This window comes from Magallana gigas, chromosome 5 (assembly GCF_963853765.1).
Source record: "Magallana gigas chromosome 5, xbMagGiga1.1, whole genome shotgun sequence".
Classification (NCBI taxonomy): Eukaryota; Metazoa; Mollusca; class Bivalvia; order Ostreida; family Ostreidae; genus Magallana; species Magallana gigas.
In genome coordinates, this window is record NC_088857.1 from 6,552,204 (window position 1) to 6,570,829 (window position 18,626).

General features: G+C 34.3%; 2 protein-coding genes across 3 annotated transcripts; both read left to right on the top strand.

The window, feature by feature from the left end:
* Positions 1-421: 421 nt before the first annotated feature.
* On the top strand, positions 422-11,498 carry LOC105342013 (uncharacterized). 2 transcript variants are annotated; one of them, XM_011448793.4, is made up of 12 exons: positions 422-570; positions 1,908-2,057; positions 2,642-2,940; positions 3,342-3,606; positions 3,834-3,949; positions 5,034-5,139; positions 5,511-5,610; positions 5,756-5,943; positions 6,079-6,407; positions 7,056-7,196; positions 8,402-8,623; positions 10,720-11,498. In XM_011448793.4, exons 2-12 carry the CDS (start codon positions 1,928-1,930, stop codon positions 10,792-10,794), a joined length of 1,971 nt encoding a protein of 656 aa, XP_011447095.3. In that variant the 5' UTR covers positions 422-570; positions 1,908-1,927; the 3' UTR covers positions 10,795-11,498. The 2 variants fall into 2 exon arrangements, with proteins under 2 accessions (XP_011447095.3, XP_019928432.3); XM_020072873.3 differs by lacking the exon at positions 422-570 and adding an exon at positions 577-732.
* A 1,078-nt stretch (positions 11,499-12,576) lies between these two features.
* LOC105342012 (uncharacterized) lies at positions 12,577-18,057 on the top strand. Its single transcript, XM_034475109.2, has 7 exons — positions 12,577-12,734; positions 13,843-14,526; positions 14,644-14,749; positions 15,009-15,057; positions 15,160-15,591; positions 15,690-15,868; positions 15,991-18,057. Exons 5-7 carry the CDS (start codon positions 15,477-15,479, stop codon positions 17,338-17,340), a joined length of 1,644 nt encoding a protein of 547 aa, XP_034331000.2. The 5' UTR covers positions 12,577-12,734; positions 13,843-14,526; positions 14,644-14,749; positions 15,009-15,057; positions 15,160-15,476; the 3' UTR covers positions 17,341-18,057.
* The last annotated feature ends 569 nt before the right edge of the window (positions 18,058-18,626 follow it).

Consider the following 18,626-nt stretch of genomic DNA (forward strand, 5'->3'; position numbering starts at 1 on the left):
CCTATATTGTGTTTTTGTACAATAAAAATATGTTCAAATCAAATCGACGGTATAAATCAAATAATAATTATCTATAGTCTATATGTATATGTTTTGTCTTTTCAAAAGAAAGGTGAAATAAAAAGGACGCAATATTAATATTTCTAATATTTCATTACCTATGTAATAATTGGCATTGTCAAAGGGGTGGAAGGTAACACCCTCCCCTCATCACCACAATATTCCCCAAAATATAATAATTATATCAACTTGAATTTTTTTAAAATTATGATTTCCTAAAATATGAAAATCGTTGAGAAATGGTCCATTATTTTTTGCATTATAATTATCATTATCTCTCTTTTTTTAACATTTGGTGTAATCAATATAAATTCTATTTTTTTTTTACCCCCTCGTAGGCCCCAGCATTTTCATCTCGATCTTTCAGACGTTTGATGTGATTTTCTCTAATGTAAAGCGTCTGAGGTACGCTTTATCACGGATTACCTCGGCTCTTTCCGTTCGAGAAGGGACGCCAAGTCGAGAAGAAGGGCATCTCGAACTTCTAGACCTTCGGATACACTCCAAAAGGTATTCCGAGAGTTATTGGTAACAGAAGGGTCACATGTTACCGAAATAGAACTATTAAGCAGAGAAATTAAAGTTATAAGTGAAAAAAATATAAAAAGACAAAAAAGATTGTTCACATTCAAAATGGTGGCTACATGTTTTTCACGTCTTCCCGCTTTAAAGGTTTTAACAATATGTAGCGGTCGACTCTGTATCTATAGATTTGTTTTATGAGCTTTCTACTTTCATTTCTAACTGTCGAATTTTGCATCCCTTTGGAAGTAAAAGAAATAGGCTAGAATATCATAATTTTGAAAGTATTATTGCATATGTATACAAAATGTATACATGGTAGAGAAGAGAACACAAGTTGTGAGATTAGTACTGTACATGTAGACAGGGTCTGTTATTGATTCTGATTCAGCGAGCTGTTTTGATATGACTGTTTTGACACTTTAATGCATATATTTGAAGATGTTGATGTAAAACCTTCAAGCCAACATGAATTCATAAAAGCATTTGGTTTGATCGCATCTGAACTGCTATTGGGGTATATATATAGCAGTCGAGAAAGTTATGGACAGTTGATTTCTGGTCAGGCATTCAGGGTGCACATACATCTAAATGCATGAACTACCTATGTAATGATATGTTTAGAAAATGTAGATAAAAGCTACAATCAATAATAAAAAATGTAAATAAAAGCTACCATCAATAATAAAAAAGGTATAATCTTTGATAGAATTCCAAGGTGTCCACACATTATCTTGCACAGATAGGGCTGCCTTACTTCACATTCACATTTAACATGTGTGTCATTCATTTAGAGAGCATAAATGTTCTACAATGATCGATGATTTTAAAAATATGTCTGTCTGGATTTGAAGCTGTTTTGTTTCGTCTTTTATTGGATATTCCTTACCAATGCAGTGGTTATTTTTTTCATAATGCGTTCCTACAAATCTTTACATCCAATACAACAAGTTCAGTAATATATCTGTATGAAATGAAATACCTGAATGCAGTAAAGCATGAATAGTGCTCTCAGTGTTATGTGAAGCAATGAGCATAACAAGAAATAATATGGCAGTATATAGTTGGAGATAAAAGGGGAAATAATGCGTATTTATGAATTCACGTCAGCATTAAGATTAAAATGCCGATCATATGTTTATGTAAGGTGCCTTGATTTTATGTATACATGTATATAGATCGAAATATAGAACTTTTTTTAATTATCAGCACCCTTTTTTTGAACACTTTCAGCAAACATAAGACAAGTAGAATTGCTGGAAAAGTATAAATGTCTAATTTGATATTAGATATGACAAGTGATTTATGATTTTCGTTTTTTGAAGGATGTTGACATGATAAAGCAATGGCAACTCTAGAACTAACTTCAGCACCAGGAGGTGAAAATCGTTTGCTGTCATTAAGAGTTACTCCGGAGCAAGAAATTGCCATCTATGCTTTCTTCCAGATCAATGGATGGACAATTATCACAGAGGGTAGGATTTGGTTAAATTTTCAGGATATAATAACTGTGATAATAATTAACATATTTTCTATACACCTATACAGAAAATAATTTAACTGGATTATGTCCCTTGTTTTTACTTTATGTAATACCTTGAAAAACTACATTTTATGGGTGTTATTTTTTATGAATCTTTTAACAACTTGGTCTTATTAAATTTTGTTAAGTAGAGTTTTAAGTAAGTTTTCATGCATTTTAAAATACATGTATTAACAACGTAAACCTGTCTCAACATCTACCGGTAGATGATTCTAACGAAATAAAATCACGGAATGCTCTTCTAATACTCATGGAGCTCTGCCAGGATGTTTTAAAATGCAAACACATTTTGGATGTCGATTTAATTTGCAAAACTATTGCTTAAATGACTGAGAAAACTACCATTATGCCTGCTCTTGTTATTTTTTTATTATGCCAGAGTTTTAGAGCTTTCACAAAATATGCTTTATAAACAGATCAAGTTTTTAATCTGCAGAATGATACAATTATGTGCACTTTTTTTTCATACAGGTTCATATAACTTTATTAATAGTTATTATTACTTATATTCTTCAGAAGTTCCAAAGCAGTGTGAAATCTGTCAGAAAGCCATTAATGGGGAGACACCAGAACCCGTTCATTGTCAAAAATGTCAGCGGGAGATCGAGGCAGAGTCCAAACAAACGGAAGATGAATCTCAAGACCAGACGAGCGTGATTGGGCAACTGTCGCAGCAGCCCAACCAATCACAGCAAGGCTCTGTAATAGCGCTACAGGATCAGATGGGAAGGAAGGTGGTTGTCGTTGGTAACACTATGACCATGACCAATCAAAAGATACAGGCCTTACCACACGTACCTTCTACAGTTATACAGGTAATTTCAGGTCCTTCATCTGATACCTTTTTGTTATATAGAGGTACATAGTTATTAGATAGTGTTTGTTCTCCATCATTTTTATTCCCCTGTGCTATCAACTTTGTGTGAATCTAAACTAGACAAATTTAAACATGGGACAGGAATATATGACATGTAAAAGAATTTACAGTATAAACAAAATTCAAGGATTTTTAAACATACATAGACTGTCAATTGCAATGAAAAGTAACTCTTGCTTTTGAAGAGAATTTTATGAGGAGGGATGGGGGTGTAAGTGTACAATCTACTGGTACTTTGGAAATTTCTATTGCAATACCATTCATAATATATATTTTGTGTAAAGAAAAAGCATGTAGAAAAACAGATATTTTTAAATGACGTGATATTAATGCTCACAGCATGCAGATGGCAATGAAACCATCATCATTGAGCGCATACTGGAGGCAGACCAACAACAAAAGGCTGACGTAGAACGAGCCCTGGGGGTCACACTACAGAAGGCCGTGGAAGCAGTCCCCCCAAAGATCTACAACCTTAACAACAGCTCTGAGAACCGGCCGTACAAATGTGATGACTGTGGGAAACATTTCAGGAAGAAAACTCATGTTCTTGCTCACATGAAATTTCACAGTGGAGAGTCGCTACCCAAATGTGATGTGTGTGGTATGTGAAATTGTGAATGGTTTTGTTTTGGAGTCAGATAATTATATACAAGTTGCAAATCAAGATGTAATTATTGCTTTTGTTAAAATATTTTTATTGTAATGGTTACATGTATATGATTAAGATGTTTTGCTAAATTTTTCATCTAGGATGATAATCTAACTTTGAAATTGTGAAAATTAACAAAATTTAGATGATGAGCTGGATTTTGTTTATTTTGTTTGTAGGGAAGGAGTTTCTTTACAAGCACAATCTGATTTCCCATGCATCCATACACAGTGGAGAGAGGCCATATCAGTGTAGTGCCTGTCCTAAAAACTTCCGTCGCAAAGACGATTTACAGGTACAGTATAAGCACAATGATTTGAATTACAAGGATAATTATAACTTGTAATAACATGATGTAACTACAATATGAAAGAGTTCAGCTTATTATGCCCCCCTTCGAAGAAGGGAGGGCATATTGCTTTGCTGCTGTCTGTCTGTTGGTCGGTCTGTCGGTCCACCAACAGTTTTCGTTCATTTTCTTAGCAGAGGATGAACATATTGAAATGAAATTTAGTATACAGGTTTATCATGATAATATCTAGGTCAAGTTCGATATTGGGTACGGTCGATCAATTGTCCCTTAGACGTAGAAAAATTCCAGTTATTTGCAGTTTCCACTCATTTTCTTCGCAGAGGATGAACATATTAAAATGAAATTTGGTATACAGGTTTACCATGATAATATCTAGGTCAGGTTCAATATTTGGTACGATCGATCAATTGTCGACAGAGTTATGGCTCTTGGACATAGAAAAATTCCAGTTTTTTGCAGATTCCGCTCATTTTCTTCGCGGAGGGTGCACAAATTGATATGAAATTTAATATACAGATTTATCTAAATAACATCTAGGTCAAATTTGATTTTGGGTATGATAGAGCAATTTTCGACAGAGTTATATCCCTTGGACTTAAGAAAAATTCCAGTTATTTGCAGTTTACGTTCATTTTCTTTGTGGATGTTTTCAAGGGAGGGGGGCATAAGTGTTTCACAAACATCTCTTGTTTTTGAATTTGCAATACATCCAATGTCTATCTTTAAACACTAAAAAATGATACATTTTTTTATTACAAAATATATTTCAAACTGCCATTGCTCATATAAAAAATGATCCTTTTATTTTTATTATTTACCAGGTAATGAGAATTTCTTCTGGTACATGCATTAAATTAAAATTAGAAAATTAATACTATTCATGAATTTGCATAAGATAAGAATTCTAAATCAATCAAAACATCATGATCCAAGATTATGTAAGTGCCAATCATAGCCAGGTTTTCACAGAGATACCATCTCATTTTGTTGAACTAAAATAAATAAGAGTTGTAAATATGTAACATTGAGGAAGTAAGTGGGAGTCATAGTTTGCTTCCTGTTTCAGATCCATATGCGAACACACACTGGTGAGCGCCCGTACAAGTGTGATATTTGTGGAAAGTGCTTCACGACTCAGAACCAGCTTCCCAAGCATAAACGCACACACACAGGTACACAGAAATTAAAATTGTCATTAGGCAAAAATAAAATTATTTTTTGTTTGGAATTGCCTACCGCCTCACTGATAAAATTTTATTAGCTAGAAATAGAAAACTTTTTTTAAGTAGTGATTTTTAATTTTAGCCAATTTTTAATTAAGTAAACTTCAAGTTTGAGAAATGAAAAAAAAATCCCTCTCTCCCTCTTGGGTTTAGAAACCTCCAGACAGAAATTCCAAACAAACATTTTTTTAAGGATTACCTTGCATTGTCCCCTCAAAACATCTGAAATTTCTCAAAATAAATTAAGCATGCATTTGTTCTGATAAGAATATGTTTGTACTATAAAAAGTTTTAATTGGCTTTCTGCATCACTATTCCAGGTGAGAAGCCCTATCAATGCAAGGTGTGTACTAAGAGTTTTCGTACGAAGCCACACCTAGAAAAGCATCACAGGACCCACAGTGGAGAGAGACCGTACAGGTAAGTGTGTGTCACCTGGAAGCATCTATTTAGTAAATAGTTGTCTAAAAATCCTCCAGATATTCTCAATCTGTTTTGCATTTTCAATTACTGTAGGTCTCAATGTTTTTATTTTGTGGCTCAATGTTTTTATTTTGTGGTTTAGGTGTCAAGAATGTGGGCGGGCTTTTACCCAGAATGCCCATCTCTTGGCGCACCAGAGAACACACACAGGAGAGAAGCCATTCAAGTGTGATGAGTGTGATAAAGCATTCAAAGAGAGCAAGACCTTGAAAAGACATAAACTTATCCACAAAAATGGCATGCCCTTCAGCTGTCCTATCTGCTTCAAAGGTAAATTATCAGGCAATGGTTCATTAGTTTTTCCCACAGAAGAGCATTGAAATTGCATATGTGAATGCTGCTTATTGCTGGCATTTTCCAAGACTGTAGTTTTCTTAAAGGTAGAACTGAATTTTTTCCAAACAGGATTTCTGAGGCAGCAAAATTTAGAGGTTCACATGTGTGTCCACTCTGAAGATGAGCCAAAGTACAAGCGTAAATTACGCCTCAAGCGAGAGTTGATTGAGCGACTAAGGGCGGAGGATGATGCAGAGGGAGGGCTACAGATGGATGTAAGCAATGATTTCTCTGCTCTGAACCATGACCACATGGAGATGGTGAAAAGTAGGAAGGCAGATGGTATGGAGGACCTGAGCATGGAGAGTCAAAATATCATCGAGGAAGAGGTGTCTGGTCTTGATCATGATCATCTTGCTCTTGATGGGAAAGACGAAACGGAAACAGCCACTGAAAAGGTACCCCACAACTTTACAATGCCTCGTAGTGGTGACAAATTTGCATATATTCTATTTCTTTATCACATTGAGAAATCATTAAAATACCTCATTCTTAAACATGTGCATAGATCTATGTTTAATGTTGTGTCACATACTGCAAAGGTCTTAGCATATCCTAACTGTGAATAGAAATTGTGGTTTCTGTATGAAAATTAGTACAATACAAAATAAATATTGTTTTAGGACACATGTCCATGTGCATAAAAAAAGGATTTATTTAATTAAGGTGCCTCACTACACCGTGAAATAGTTTCTCAAATCAGCAGAAAATTACTTGATTATGATAGAAAGCATAATGGATAAGAAGTATATATGTTAAATAGGCGAAAAAATTTGCAATTTTAGATAAAATATGATGTTTTAAAAAATTTCATTCAGTAAACATAAACAAAAGCCCCAGGTGGATTCGAACTCATGACCTGCGGTTCACAAGTCTGATACTTTAACCACTGAGCTATGACGATATACATCTGAATCGATTGATACAAACAGTTTATCAAAACATTTAAATCGCCATCTTGTGACGTAGTGTCTTAAAAAGTATAAGTCTCGGTGTAGTGAAGTACCTTAATTATCTCTACAAAATCTTATTTTGGCTTGCTACAGATGACAGAGGAGAATGGTCCGATGGAATCGAGTGAGGATACCAATCAGAACTCGATCGCCAGCAGTCTGCTGACCCTGGTGGAGATGATCACTAGTGCGGAACAGGGAGGGTCCCTGCCAGCTAATGCACAGCAAGTACAGGTGAGACCTAATGATCACTACAGGGAGGGTCCCTGCCAGCTAATGCTAATGCACAGCAAGTACAGGTGAGACCTAATGATCACTACAGGGAGGGTCCCTGCCAGCTAATGCACAGCAAGTACAGGTGACACCCAATGATCACTACAGCTAATGCACAGCAAGTACAGGTGAGACCTAATGATCACTACAGGGAGGGTCCCTGCCAGCTAATGCACAGCAAGTACAGGTGACACCCAATGATCACTACAGCTAATGCACAGCAAGTACAGGTGAGACCTAATGATCACTACAGGGAGGGTCCCTGCCAGCTAATGCACAGCAAGTACAGGTGAGACCTAATGATCACTACAGTAATGGGTCGAGAGTCCTTGATTGCTGATGATTATAAAACTTGGTTGGTATGTGATAAATTTTTCTGAGAAGCCCTATTGGCTTCACAAGATTTGATCACAAGACCGACCAAGTTCATATTCCAATAAATTTAACATGCTGAAGATGGGAATAATGCTAAAATTGTAACTCAAAGTGAAAGTTGTTGAAAAAGGGCACTTTGAGATGACTGAATCCCATTTAAAAGTCACCAGAAATGACAAAAAACATGCTTTTAAGAATCGAAAAACTTGATTTGTGTTGACTAAAACTGTTACCGGTACATTGTTCGTCTCTTTACAAATTGCATATAGTTTGTTTAAATAAATGATAACACAAATTCGATGTCCAATTAAACAGAGCAGCAGGAAAAGAGATCAACACATTTTTAGCCACACATAACTATCAGACATCAATATCATTATAAAAAAGCATGGGGAAAATATTGATTAATACTTAGGTAAAAATGTTCAAAATGAAATCCAAATTTTTCATGATCTAGACTGGAAAGAGTTGTTGTTTATACTGAGTAGTTGCCCTTCATATTTAATAAGAAGCGTGTACAGCACTAAATGAAGAAAGTTCTACGATTATTTCACACCCAAGGATATAATGCAAAGAGTATATCTGTATGTTTGCATAGTCATTTTTACTTTGTTTATATTAGAAAAATTGTTCAAAAATTTCAGTTGATGACAATACCCAAGTAAACGCCGGCCATTTTGCCAAATCAGATATGGCTAACTACTGTAAATTGGTTAATTAACAAATATTGATTTTGAGCCAGTTTTAGAGAGAGAACTATCAATAGTTGATACTCAATTACATAATTATAGGTGTCTGGTGATGTTCGCACTCAGCCCTCTTCTGCAAACTCGGTGATTTCTACAGCAACAGTTCAAAATGAGGACCAGAAAAATATCCTTATCCAAGGGAATAACTCAGCTGACGTGGTCATTCAGAATGCGATGGATCAAGGTCAGTCCACAGAAATTGGTCAGGATGGACTGTCACAGAACATCATCATTACCACGGAGGTGGAGGGCGGCGAACAACAGGTAGGTCAAAGGTCAACCCAGGAAATTATAAACTGGAGGCCTGAATTTGTGTTGCAGGGGTATAAAAAAATTCAAGCAAGCATTAGCAAGCTCTAGCTTTGCTGAACAGGCTTCAGGTGTGGTTTGTTAACAGTATGATGTCTTTTGACAACTAAAAGGTTATTAAGTTTCCATTTTATTGTACATACTGTAGCCCACAATTCTTACAATTTCATTAAAATCTTGTATTCTGGTATATATACATGTATATGTTATTTCTCAATATGAGTGCAAGAGATTTCAAGCTATTATAGCCATGGATTTCTTAAAAAAATTTTATACCCCCGCAAACGAAGTTTAGGGGGGTATATTGGTTTCACCCTGTCCGTCTGTCTGTCTGTCCATCTGTCTGTAGACGCAACTTTGTCCCCCCTATAGAATTTTTTATTACTGCATGGAACAGTTTGAAAATTTGTACAATGTTGAACATCTGAAGATGTGCACCTGCAATTTTTTTTAAGATCAGACAAGATTTAATGATTTTATGACAGTTTTCATTTTCCTTATTCTATATATTGTACACTAATGTTGAAAAGTAAGGGAGGTAATCCTTACAGATTTTATTAATTAATTAATAGTATTAAAACACTCTAAAATATATTTATATAAATACATCCAGATGGAGGTTTTTTGTCTCTATGTCTTAATTAATAAAAAAAAAAATATTTTTTATAAGTATTCTATCAGCTGACAATGCAAAGTTTTTGTTTGTCAATGATAAATTCTTAGGAGCTAATAAGAACATCAAAGACAAGTGTGGCTGAATTCATTTGTCACAATGGAGCCATTATCTGAGCCATGGTTCGGATGGAGCATGTGTTTAGGGGAAATTGATAATCTGTAAAATGGGTGATGGTTTTGGGGCTATTTTAAAACTGTGTCATGTAAACCAAAAGTTTCTATCATTATAAGGAAATAAATAATATCATTATTGATAAAGAAGTTAAACTATTTTTAGAAGTTGTTTAAATTTATTAGTCAAGTAAATTGATGAAGTGACCCTATAGGGCATTAATTTAAATGAAATTCAAAACTACTGATATGATTGTAGTGTTTTGGCAATTTTAAATTGTTTGTAATGTTAAATTTTCTTTTTTACATATTTTTACATAGTATGGTAATTATGGTAATGTTTTGGGAGTTTTAAAATTAAATTTAACAAGCTCCTCAAAGAAAATCATAGTCCTATGGGATCAATTTTCTGATATGGAGTTCCATTGTGCCATAGGAGAAAGTAAGGAAAATTTGAAACAATGATTGCATCTGTCAAGACTCTAATAGAAATATATTGAAAGTTTTATCAACAGAAGAGCATTGCTTGGCTACTGGTATTTCCAATTACTGCAAAGGGAGGGGTTATTGACATTTTGTTGGGTTTTTTTTAAATCAATTAAATTAAAAAAAATATATCATCAGATACATATATTTGTAAATGTATTACTGATATAGATATGGATTTACAGTGAAAATCAAATCTGACAATGTTGATTTTAATTTTTCTTTGTTAACTAATTTTTTTTTTTTTACAATTCTAGAATTTTTTTTTTTTGTATGTGTTCCAAACCTTAATATTCAATTCAATTATTTGTCCCATTTGAAATTAGCCTTGCGGGGGTATTAGTCCCATTAGGAAAGTTCTAGTTTATTTCTTAAAATAAAAAAAATGAAGGGTCTAACTGCAATGTTTCTGCAGATATATTCAGATAAGATTCAGTGTATTTCTACAGTAACTGATGAAGTTTAAATTTATATAAGAATAAATAACTACAGTCAAACTTCGTTATCTCGAATTAGATGGGACTGTTTCAATAGTTCGAGATATCCGAGTATTCGAGATATCGAGGGTGAAATACTTAAATAAGTGGTTGGGACTTACGAACCATTGTATTCGAAATATAAGTGTTCGAGATATCGAAGTTTAACTGTAGTTACTCTAATCATCATTTGTAACCATTCCTGTGGTATAATTTAAATACCAATACTTGTAGACATTTTGTGTTATTGTTTTCAAACTAGATTATTTTTTTCTAAAAGAACAGTTGTTTCATTTGTTGTAGATAATTCAGACAATGACGGGGGAGTTTGGTGATGGTGAGACGTATGTCGTCCAGTACGTACAGGACGACTCCTGAGTGACCTTCACCTCTTCCTAGTGAACTCCACCCCCATACAATTCTGGATTAACGTTTATTCACATTCAAATATTATGTATTTATACTGAGTTTGTTTGCAAGTTCCTTATTTTAATCTCTGTAACATTGTAAAAATTTATTTTGAGATGAGTTTGTCATATATATGACAGCAGTTGAATGACATTCTCCTGAGGGCAAAGACATGAATGTAGCAGAGATTTATTTTTTATAAGAAATTCTTAAGCTTTCTGGTACCTTGTACATTACTGAATAGCAAATAATACAAAATTGCATGACTCAACAACTGTCCATTGGTTAAAAGTTACGGAGAATTATCACTACAGCTCAGGGTTTGACCCGTTTCTAGCTCTGTTTGTTATCTGTTAAATTTTCAATTTATTTCTTTTCATTTATATTAAATTTTCAATTTATTTCTTTTCATTTATATTTCCAGTTGAACATTTGTGTGTTTTCATGTATTTTTCTGTTAAGTGTTGCAAATTGAAAAAAAAAGTGAATACAGATGTTTGGATTGAAAGATTTTGCCATAGTTGTTCAAGCAAATGATTAGGCCACTTGATGTTTTTGGGCAGTATGTAGCTACTGTACAATGTCCGACACCCGTTTATGCCGGGTATTCTTGTTCATGTGATACTACATGTATATTGTTATATTCCTCATAATAAAGCCTTCTACTAATCAAAGGATGTTGATTTTTGTAATAGTGTGTCAAGGTCAGCTCATTACGAAAGACGAATAGGGCAACTTAAAAAAATATTTTATATCTCGTAATTACGAGAAAAGATATCGTTATTACGATTTAATTATCTCGTTATTACGAGAAAAGTTCTATTTAAAATTGCACGTTTCATTATTCTATTCTCATTATGTAAAGTGTATTATAAACTAATGCAATGTCTATTATTATACACATACTTAGCATAATCATCGTTTAAAAGCATGCACATGATTTGATATAAAATCGGATCAAGCAGTTTTAAAGAAATTTCTGAAGAAGTTGCAAAGCAGATTGATTAATAAATTCATTGAACTATTTATTAATGATAGGATACGTACAATTTGTTTTCAAACTCCAAAATGTTGATAAACAAAATCAATAATTTTCAATATACATGTAGATTGTGTATGAACATTTAAAACATGATTCGGGTAAATCCTTTATATTCTTGAATGAAACTATGTAGTCATTAAAGTTATCTGTAACAATAAGAACTGTGTTTTTAGGACAATAGGACTTCCTGGTATTTACTTCGGAGTAGGATTATAATATATAAGTTGAAAAGTAAAATTATATGAAGTTCGTTCCACTGATATTCATATAAGATGTCAAATCCGATCATCTTAATATGTAGAAATTAATGAATAATTATCGTTGTTATTTAAATATTGATCAAAATTGAATCAACGTTTCTGGAATGAAAAAGATAGACTGAAAAGTTGATCAAGTCGATTTGGAATTCTTTTCAGAAACGCACCATTTTATAGATATCTTTTCTCGTAATAACGAGATAATTAACTCGTAATAACGAGATAATTAACTCGTAATAACGAGATAATTAACTCGTAATAACGAGATCTGTTCTCGTAAAAACGAGAAAATTATCTCGTAATTACGAGATCTTTTCTCGTAATAACTAGAAAATTATCTCGTAATAACGAGATCTTTCAACGAGATAATTAACTCGTAATAACGAGATCTTTTCTCGTTATTACGAGATAAAAATATTTTTTTATGTGGCCCTATTCGTCTTTCGTAGCTTATCTGTCGCTGTGTTTTGCGGAAAAACTTTGTGTGGGGTTTTTTTTCTATTTTCTGAAACGGGACTTCATACTTGCCAGTAGGCCACAGGCGGTGCGTGATTACGTGGAAAACAAAGAGAAAATAGAGGAAGACGGATCAATTATCGTTGGAATACAAGGTAAATATTTCCTGCAATGTATAAAACTGGTGAATATAAAATATCTAATATAAAGTATCCGAAATGATCGTTCACTGAGCATAAACATAATGAGTTGTTATACGGTGTATAAAGCAATTAGACTTGAATCAACATCATTATTTGAAGAAAAAAAATTGTTTTGATAGAATTTTAGTGAACATTTCGATTTTTAATTTCAAATCCTGCTAAATGGCTATATATATATGATAAAGATTATAAACTCATGTGGACTATACAACCCCGCCCGAAATGCAGCCATTATTAGCTCACCAGTTCATATAAATTTTAGTAAACATGTTGTTCACATCAAGTGATAATTTCATTCAAAACTCCGATTAGTGAATCTAAATCATTAATTGAAGTTCCAAGCAAAAACAAATTTATGTTACTCCATGCAGACTGACAACTTTCTTAACTTTTAACTTTGACTAGTAGATCTACTTCATTAGCTGCAATAATGTAGCCCTTTCCGATTTGTATATCTGATGTGTACTGGAGGAAAAAAAATCGGGAGAGGGCTACATTATTGCAGCTAGTACTTCATCGACCATGGTCAGTATTTAATATACTGGTATACTATATATTGCAGCCTCATCCTGATCATGGAGAGTAATATTTGTAATGTAATTATTTTTAAGACGTACTTTTCATTGTGGTGACCTCTACATATTTCTCGTAAAATTCCTCTGTTTTACTCCATGACCAACATTTTTTAAAAGCTATGTTCTCCTAAATTGCAACCTTTTTGTCATTTCAAGTTGAACACATGTTAAGATATCATTTATCTAAATAAAGTGTTCTTATAATCTTATTCAAATGAAGAGCACGGGGGAAAGGTATGTGAAATAATTGAAGTAGCAAGATTACAAGATTACTAATTATTGGTTCAGTTACTAGTATGTCTGAACAATCAGATCCCTGACCTTCTCCCTTTGTTTTTTATTGACGCATAGTAAAGCTAGTTTGTTACTTGACCAGGGTCGGGCAGTGTTGCTAAGGTGAGCAATGTGGTCCCCGTGGCTCTATATAGCTATCTGTATTCAGCCATAATATGATCGCTGGGGTTTATTATTCTCATTTTTTGTAGCACCAGTCATGCAAAGAAGAGAAAAGAAGGTTACCAATGAGCCACCATTATATGACGCCCAGTTCGCCGTTTTCGTGGCTAGGAATGCTATCTATTTGATTGTATCTAATGGTGGTCAGCTGACTTCTACAGATCTACTGGGTTTCATGCACCAGAATCCACAGCTTACGCATCTTAACGTTGAAAATTTATTGAAAATACTTAGAGCTTATCCTAATGTGTTTGAACTGGAAGCCACAAGGAGTGGACGATCTCAGACGAATGTGGTTTTAGCTTTTGAGTTTGAGGTATGCGATCAGCCAAGGAAATGTGGTGGATATCCAATGTGTAGATCCCTACATGTTTGCAAATATTTCCTTCAGAATAAATGCAGACAAACTCAGGCACAGAAATGTCCTTTTGGACATGATTTGCACTCTCAGCATAATTTGCGGATTTTACAAGAGAAGTACATGGACTACATAGATCCAGAAAATCTGAAAGAATGGATACAGCAACAACACAACAGACGGTCTAGGACGTCTCGTCCTCCACAGGTCTGCACCTTCTACAACACGGCAGGTGGATGCAGCAAAAAAGACTCCTGCCAGTTTCTTCATCTCTGTAGCTTCTTTGTCAGGGGAAGCTGTAAATTTGGCACTAAATGCACAAGAAGTCACGCACTGCGCGCCAAGCGGAATATGGGTAAACACTATACATAAAAACAAAATGTATTTTTATACAACCCCCCCAAAAACACAAGTAAATTCTGCAAATTACTCATGTCATTTTAATTTTCATTTTCGTTTTAAATTTGAATAGAAGTTTTACGTGAACACGGGATTGACACTGGCAAAAATCAACAACAAATCCTTGATATACTCTGTGAAAACAAGCCCCAGGACATGCGTCATGACCACGAGGAAAGGTTCATTCATACATATACTTTTCTTCTTTCGTTTGGAATGTTTCTATATGATTTGCCCTATCAAACGAGCCTCTTCCTTGTTGGAAGCTAATCATGCAACTGTTCTTTGTTATAAGCCACTTATAAACACAAATAACTTCTATGTAACAAACATGTACAAGCAAGAACTAAAATTGTAGATAAAAGTTTAACGGCCAATAAATAAACAAAACATCCACTCTTATAGGTAGTTTCACCAAATTTATTATTTTCTTCACAGTGAAATGTCAGATGACGAGGAAATTGAAGACTGTTACAGTGATTCAGTTGTAAGTCATTTAATTTTATATACTCACACACACACACCCACACGTAGATTCCCAATGAAACACCTTCCTCTATAAAGTACCTATCAAACTTATATTTTTTAGGGCAAGAAAAATGAAATGACGCCTGGAACCCCATTTCTCGTTTACGCAAAATCTGATCGCATAACTTTGCAATGGAAAAATATCAGCGGTTTAAGCTCTGACTTCGAATATCAAATTCAGTATAAAGAGGTGCCAGACGGACGATGGATAATTCATGAGTCAGCAGTATCCCATGATTCATCCAGAGCTGTTATAACCGGTTTAAAGTCGCATACGTCCTACTGCTTCAAAGTATTATCAATGCCAAAGAAGGAAAGGAATACCCTTTCAGTTCAGAGAGTAAAACATTTGATACGCCGGAATCACCAGGTCTTAAAATGCGAGACCGCTCAACTCTCGTTAAAGCTGGAAATCCTAGTAAATATTGTCTCCATACAAAAGAAATTATAGAGGCAAGAAACGAAAGAGTCAAGTCCAAGAAACTTTCCTTAGGTAAAATCCTGCTAGTATCCATTTTATAGATATTAATTTATTGTGGTACAGCCTGCAAAAAACCCCAAACCTAATGTGATTCTTGTTCTTGTTCACAGGTTCCGGTAGATTGTGTTTTCATGATAAAACAATCATGCTGGTTGGGGCAACAGGAAGTGGTAAAAGCACTCTCATCGACGGTTTTGCGAATTACTTGTTTGAAGTGAATTGGGAGGACGATTTCCGTTTTACTTTAGTTAACCTTGAAGATGAAGAAAAAAGAAGACACAAAGATCAAGTAACTATTTTTAGTTATCTAACTAGAGTTTTAAACTTATTCATACTTGAAAACAATACCTTTGGCAAACGAGTTGAAGTTGACAAAGATCTGTTTTGAACTAACAATTTTTTTTCCTTTAGGCTGTGTCGCAGACAGAATGGATCACATGCTACAGTATATACCCTGATGTTGCAACCAAATTAGACTACGCGCTTCATATTGTAGACACACCGGGGTTCGGGGACACCAGAGGAGTGCAACGTGACAAAGAAATAATAGAACAGATTCGAGAGATGTTTCTGTTACCAGGAGATAAAGGGATGGCTTGTCTTGATGCCGTTTGCTTTTTGGTAAAAGCTCCAGATGCCCGACTAACGCCTTCGCAGAAGTATATACTAGATGCCATTCTGTCTTTGTTTGGAAAAGATATGGAAGATAATATTTGCATCTGCATTACATTTGCCGAGGCACAAGAACCTCCCGTGCTAGCTTCGTTAGCAAAATCTCGTCTGCCACACAAGTATTATTTCAAGTTTAATAATTCCGCATTGTTTGCTGGCAACCAAGGTAAAGATGATCTTGCATCAGGCTTTTGGAAAATTGGAATGAATAGTTTTGACAGTTTCTTCGAACGTCTAGATCGAATGGAAACAAAAAGTTTGCAGATGACAAAGGAAGTTCTGAAGACGAGACAAGATCTCGAAAATACTGTCCATAATCTGCAAAGCTTGATCACAGCGGGAATAGGAAAAATCTCTGTACTGGAAGAAGAAATGTATATATTTAAAAAACACAAAAAACAAATACAGGAAAACAAAGACTTTGTTTACGAGGTAACAGAACAGGTACAGGAGAAAGAAGATATATCTGGTAAAGGGCAGCACACTACAAACTGCTTGACCTGCAATTACACCTGTCACGAAAATTGTCACGTTCGCGATGATTCTCGAAAATCTAGCTGCTCAGCAATGGACAAATCCGGAAAGTGCAAACAATGTCCAGGAAATTGCCAGTGGCAATCCCATCACAACACCCCGTATATCATACGGTGGGTTTCAAAGAAAGTAACAAAAACCTACCGTGAAAAGTTGAAGCTTTATACAACAGCCAAAGAGCAGGTTAGCTCACAAACAGAAGTCTTGCAAAAAATGGCAGAAAACGTCAAAAAACTAGAAAAAGGTATTGTCCAACTTCTAAGCAAGGTAACCGAATGTAATAACAAGCTGAAAGAAATCGCTCTCAATGAGAATCCGATGAATACGACAGAATACATTGAATTAATGATAGAGGGTGAAAAGAGAGAGCGGAAATCTGGTTATATGTCTCGTATCAAAGTTTTAGAAGAGTGTAGACGCGAAGCATTGATTGGTCGCGAAGCAACCGACTTCTTATATAAAGCACAGCAAACTAGACACAGCGCCACGTCCAAAGGTGTCACAACTTCTGGATCTGTTATATCCAGCATGCACTCTCTGATGAAACTTTCCTAGAAATTTCCATGTGCGTTCATTAGTATTGAAGTTTCTTGACCAGTCTATGAAAATATGTGTAACAGTGTGATTTTTACTGTTCAAAGATATGAAGAAATAGCTCATGAATTGAAGCCATATGTTTTGGGTTTTTTTTTTGCTATATTTGCCAAATTATCCGGTAGATGGTTTGAGAAGATCTTTTATGTTGTTGTTAGGTAGTAAACGAGAAATTTTCCAAAAGTGTTCCGACTTCTGGATGTGTTATCTCTAGCATGCTTTCTATGATGAAATTTTCGCAGAATATTTAAGCTGTTTCAATTTGCGCTCACTAGGTTGGATGTTTCCTAAATAATTCATGAACATTTGCGCCCTAGTGTGCTTTTTACAGAGATGTTGAAAACTAATAGAATTGTTTAGAAATTGCATCAAAATGTTTTTTCTACTATCTTTGTCATATTTAACAGTGAACTATTTAGTATTTGAGAACTTTGTTGTTCTGGCTGTTGTTGTTCTTTTCACTATTCGAAGAGTCTTTTGCTTGTTAAGTTATTTTTCCAGGCTACTCTTCGTGCATAATTCGTACAACTTTAACCGAAGTATGTATTAATACAATTGTAAATACAATTTTAAAAAAATGCTTGTTCTCTCGTCAGATTCATTTTGAATTAAATTCAGTTTAACCAAAGGAATATGGTGCAATGATGTGGCATCAGAATAAAAAGAAAAAGTTTTTCACCGATCTTTATTATGGAAAAAAATAAAACTATCATACTTTTTATTTACGCAGGATATTAGGAATATGATTCAAAGATATTTTATAAATAAGTTAAGAGTATTAAAAATCCAAAGAAAAATTCTGTCGTCTGCATATGATTCCTTTGATCGATACACATGTAAACATTACTAACAAAACCGTTGGGGTTACACGGAACAGCCGTCAAAATGACCTATATCGTCTTTAGAAATACTGGGCTGTTGGTAGAATAAAAATAAAGTTCTTGTTATCGTGAATGTTGCAGGATAACCTCCTCAGTCTCGAAATGTTGCTTGAAATATAAAAGCCTCGGCTTTAATATTTCAAAACAACATTTCTGGAACTCTGAGGTTATTCTGCAACATTCACGAAAACTCGCTATATTTCTAAGTAAATATTATGAGACATCTTGTACATGTATATGATTTACATATATTATAAATACACATTAGCTTGTATACAACTTTTAGAAAATCTACATTTTAAACTTAAACCAGACTTGAAGCATACAATTCTTGAATAAAGGGATTTTAATTTTTCAAACGAATGA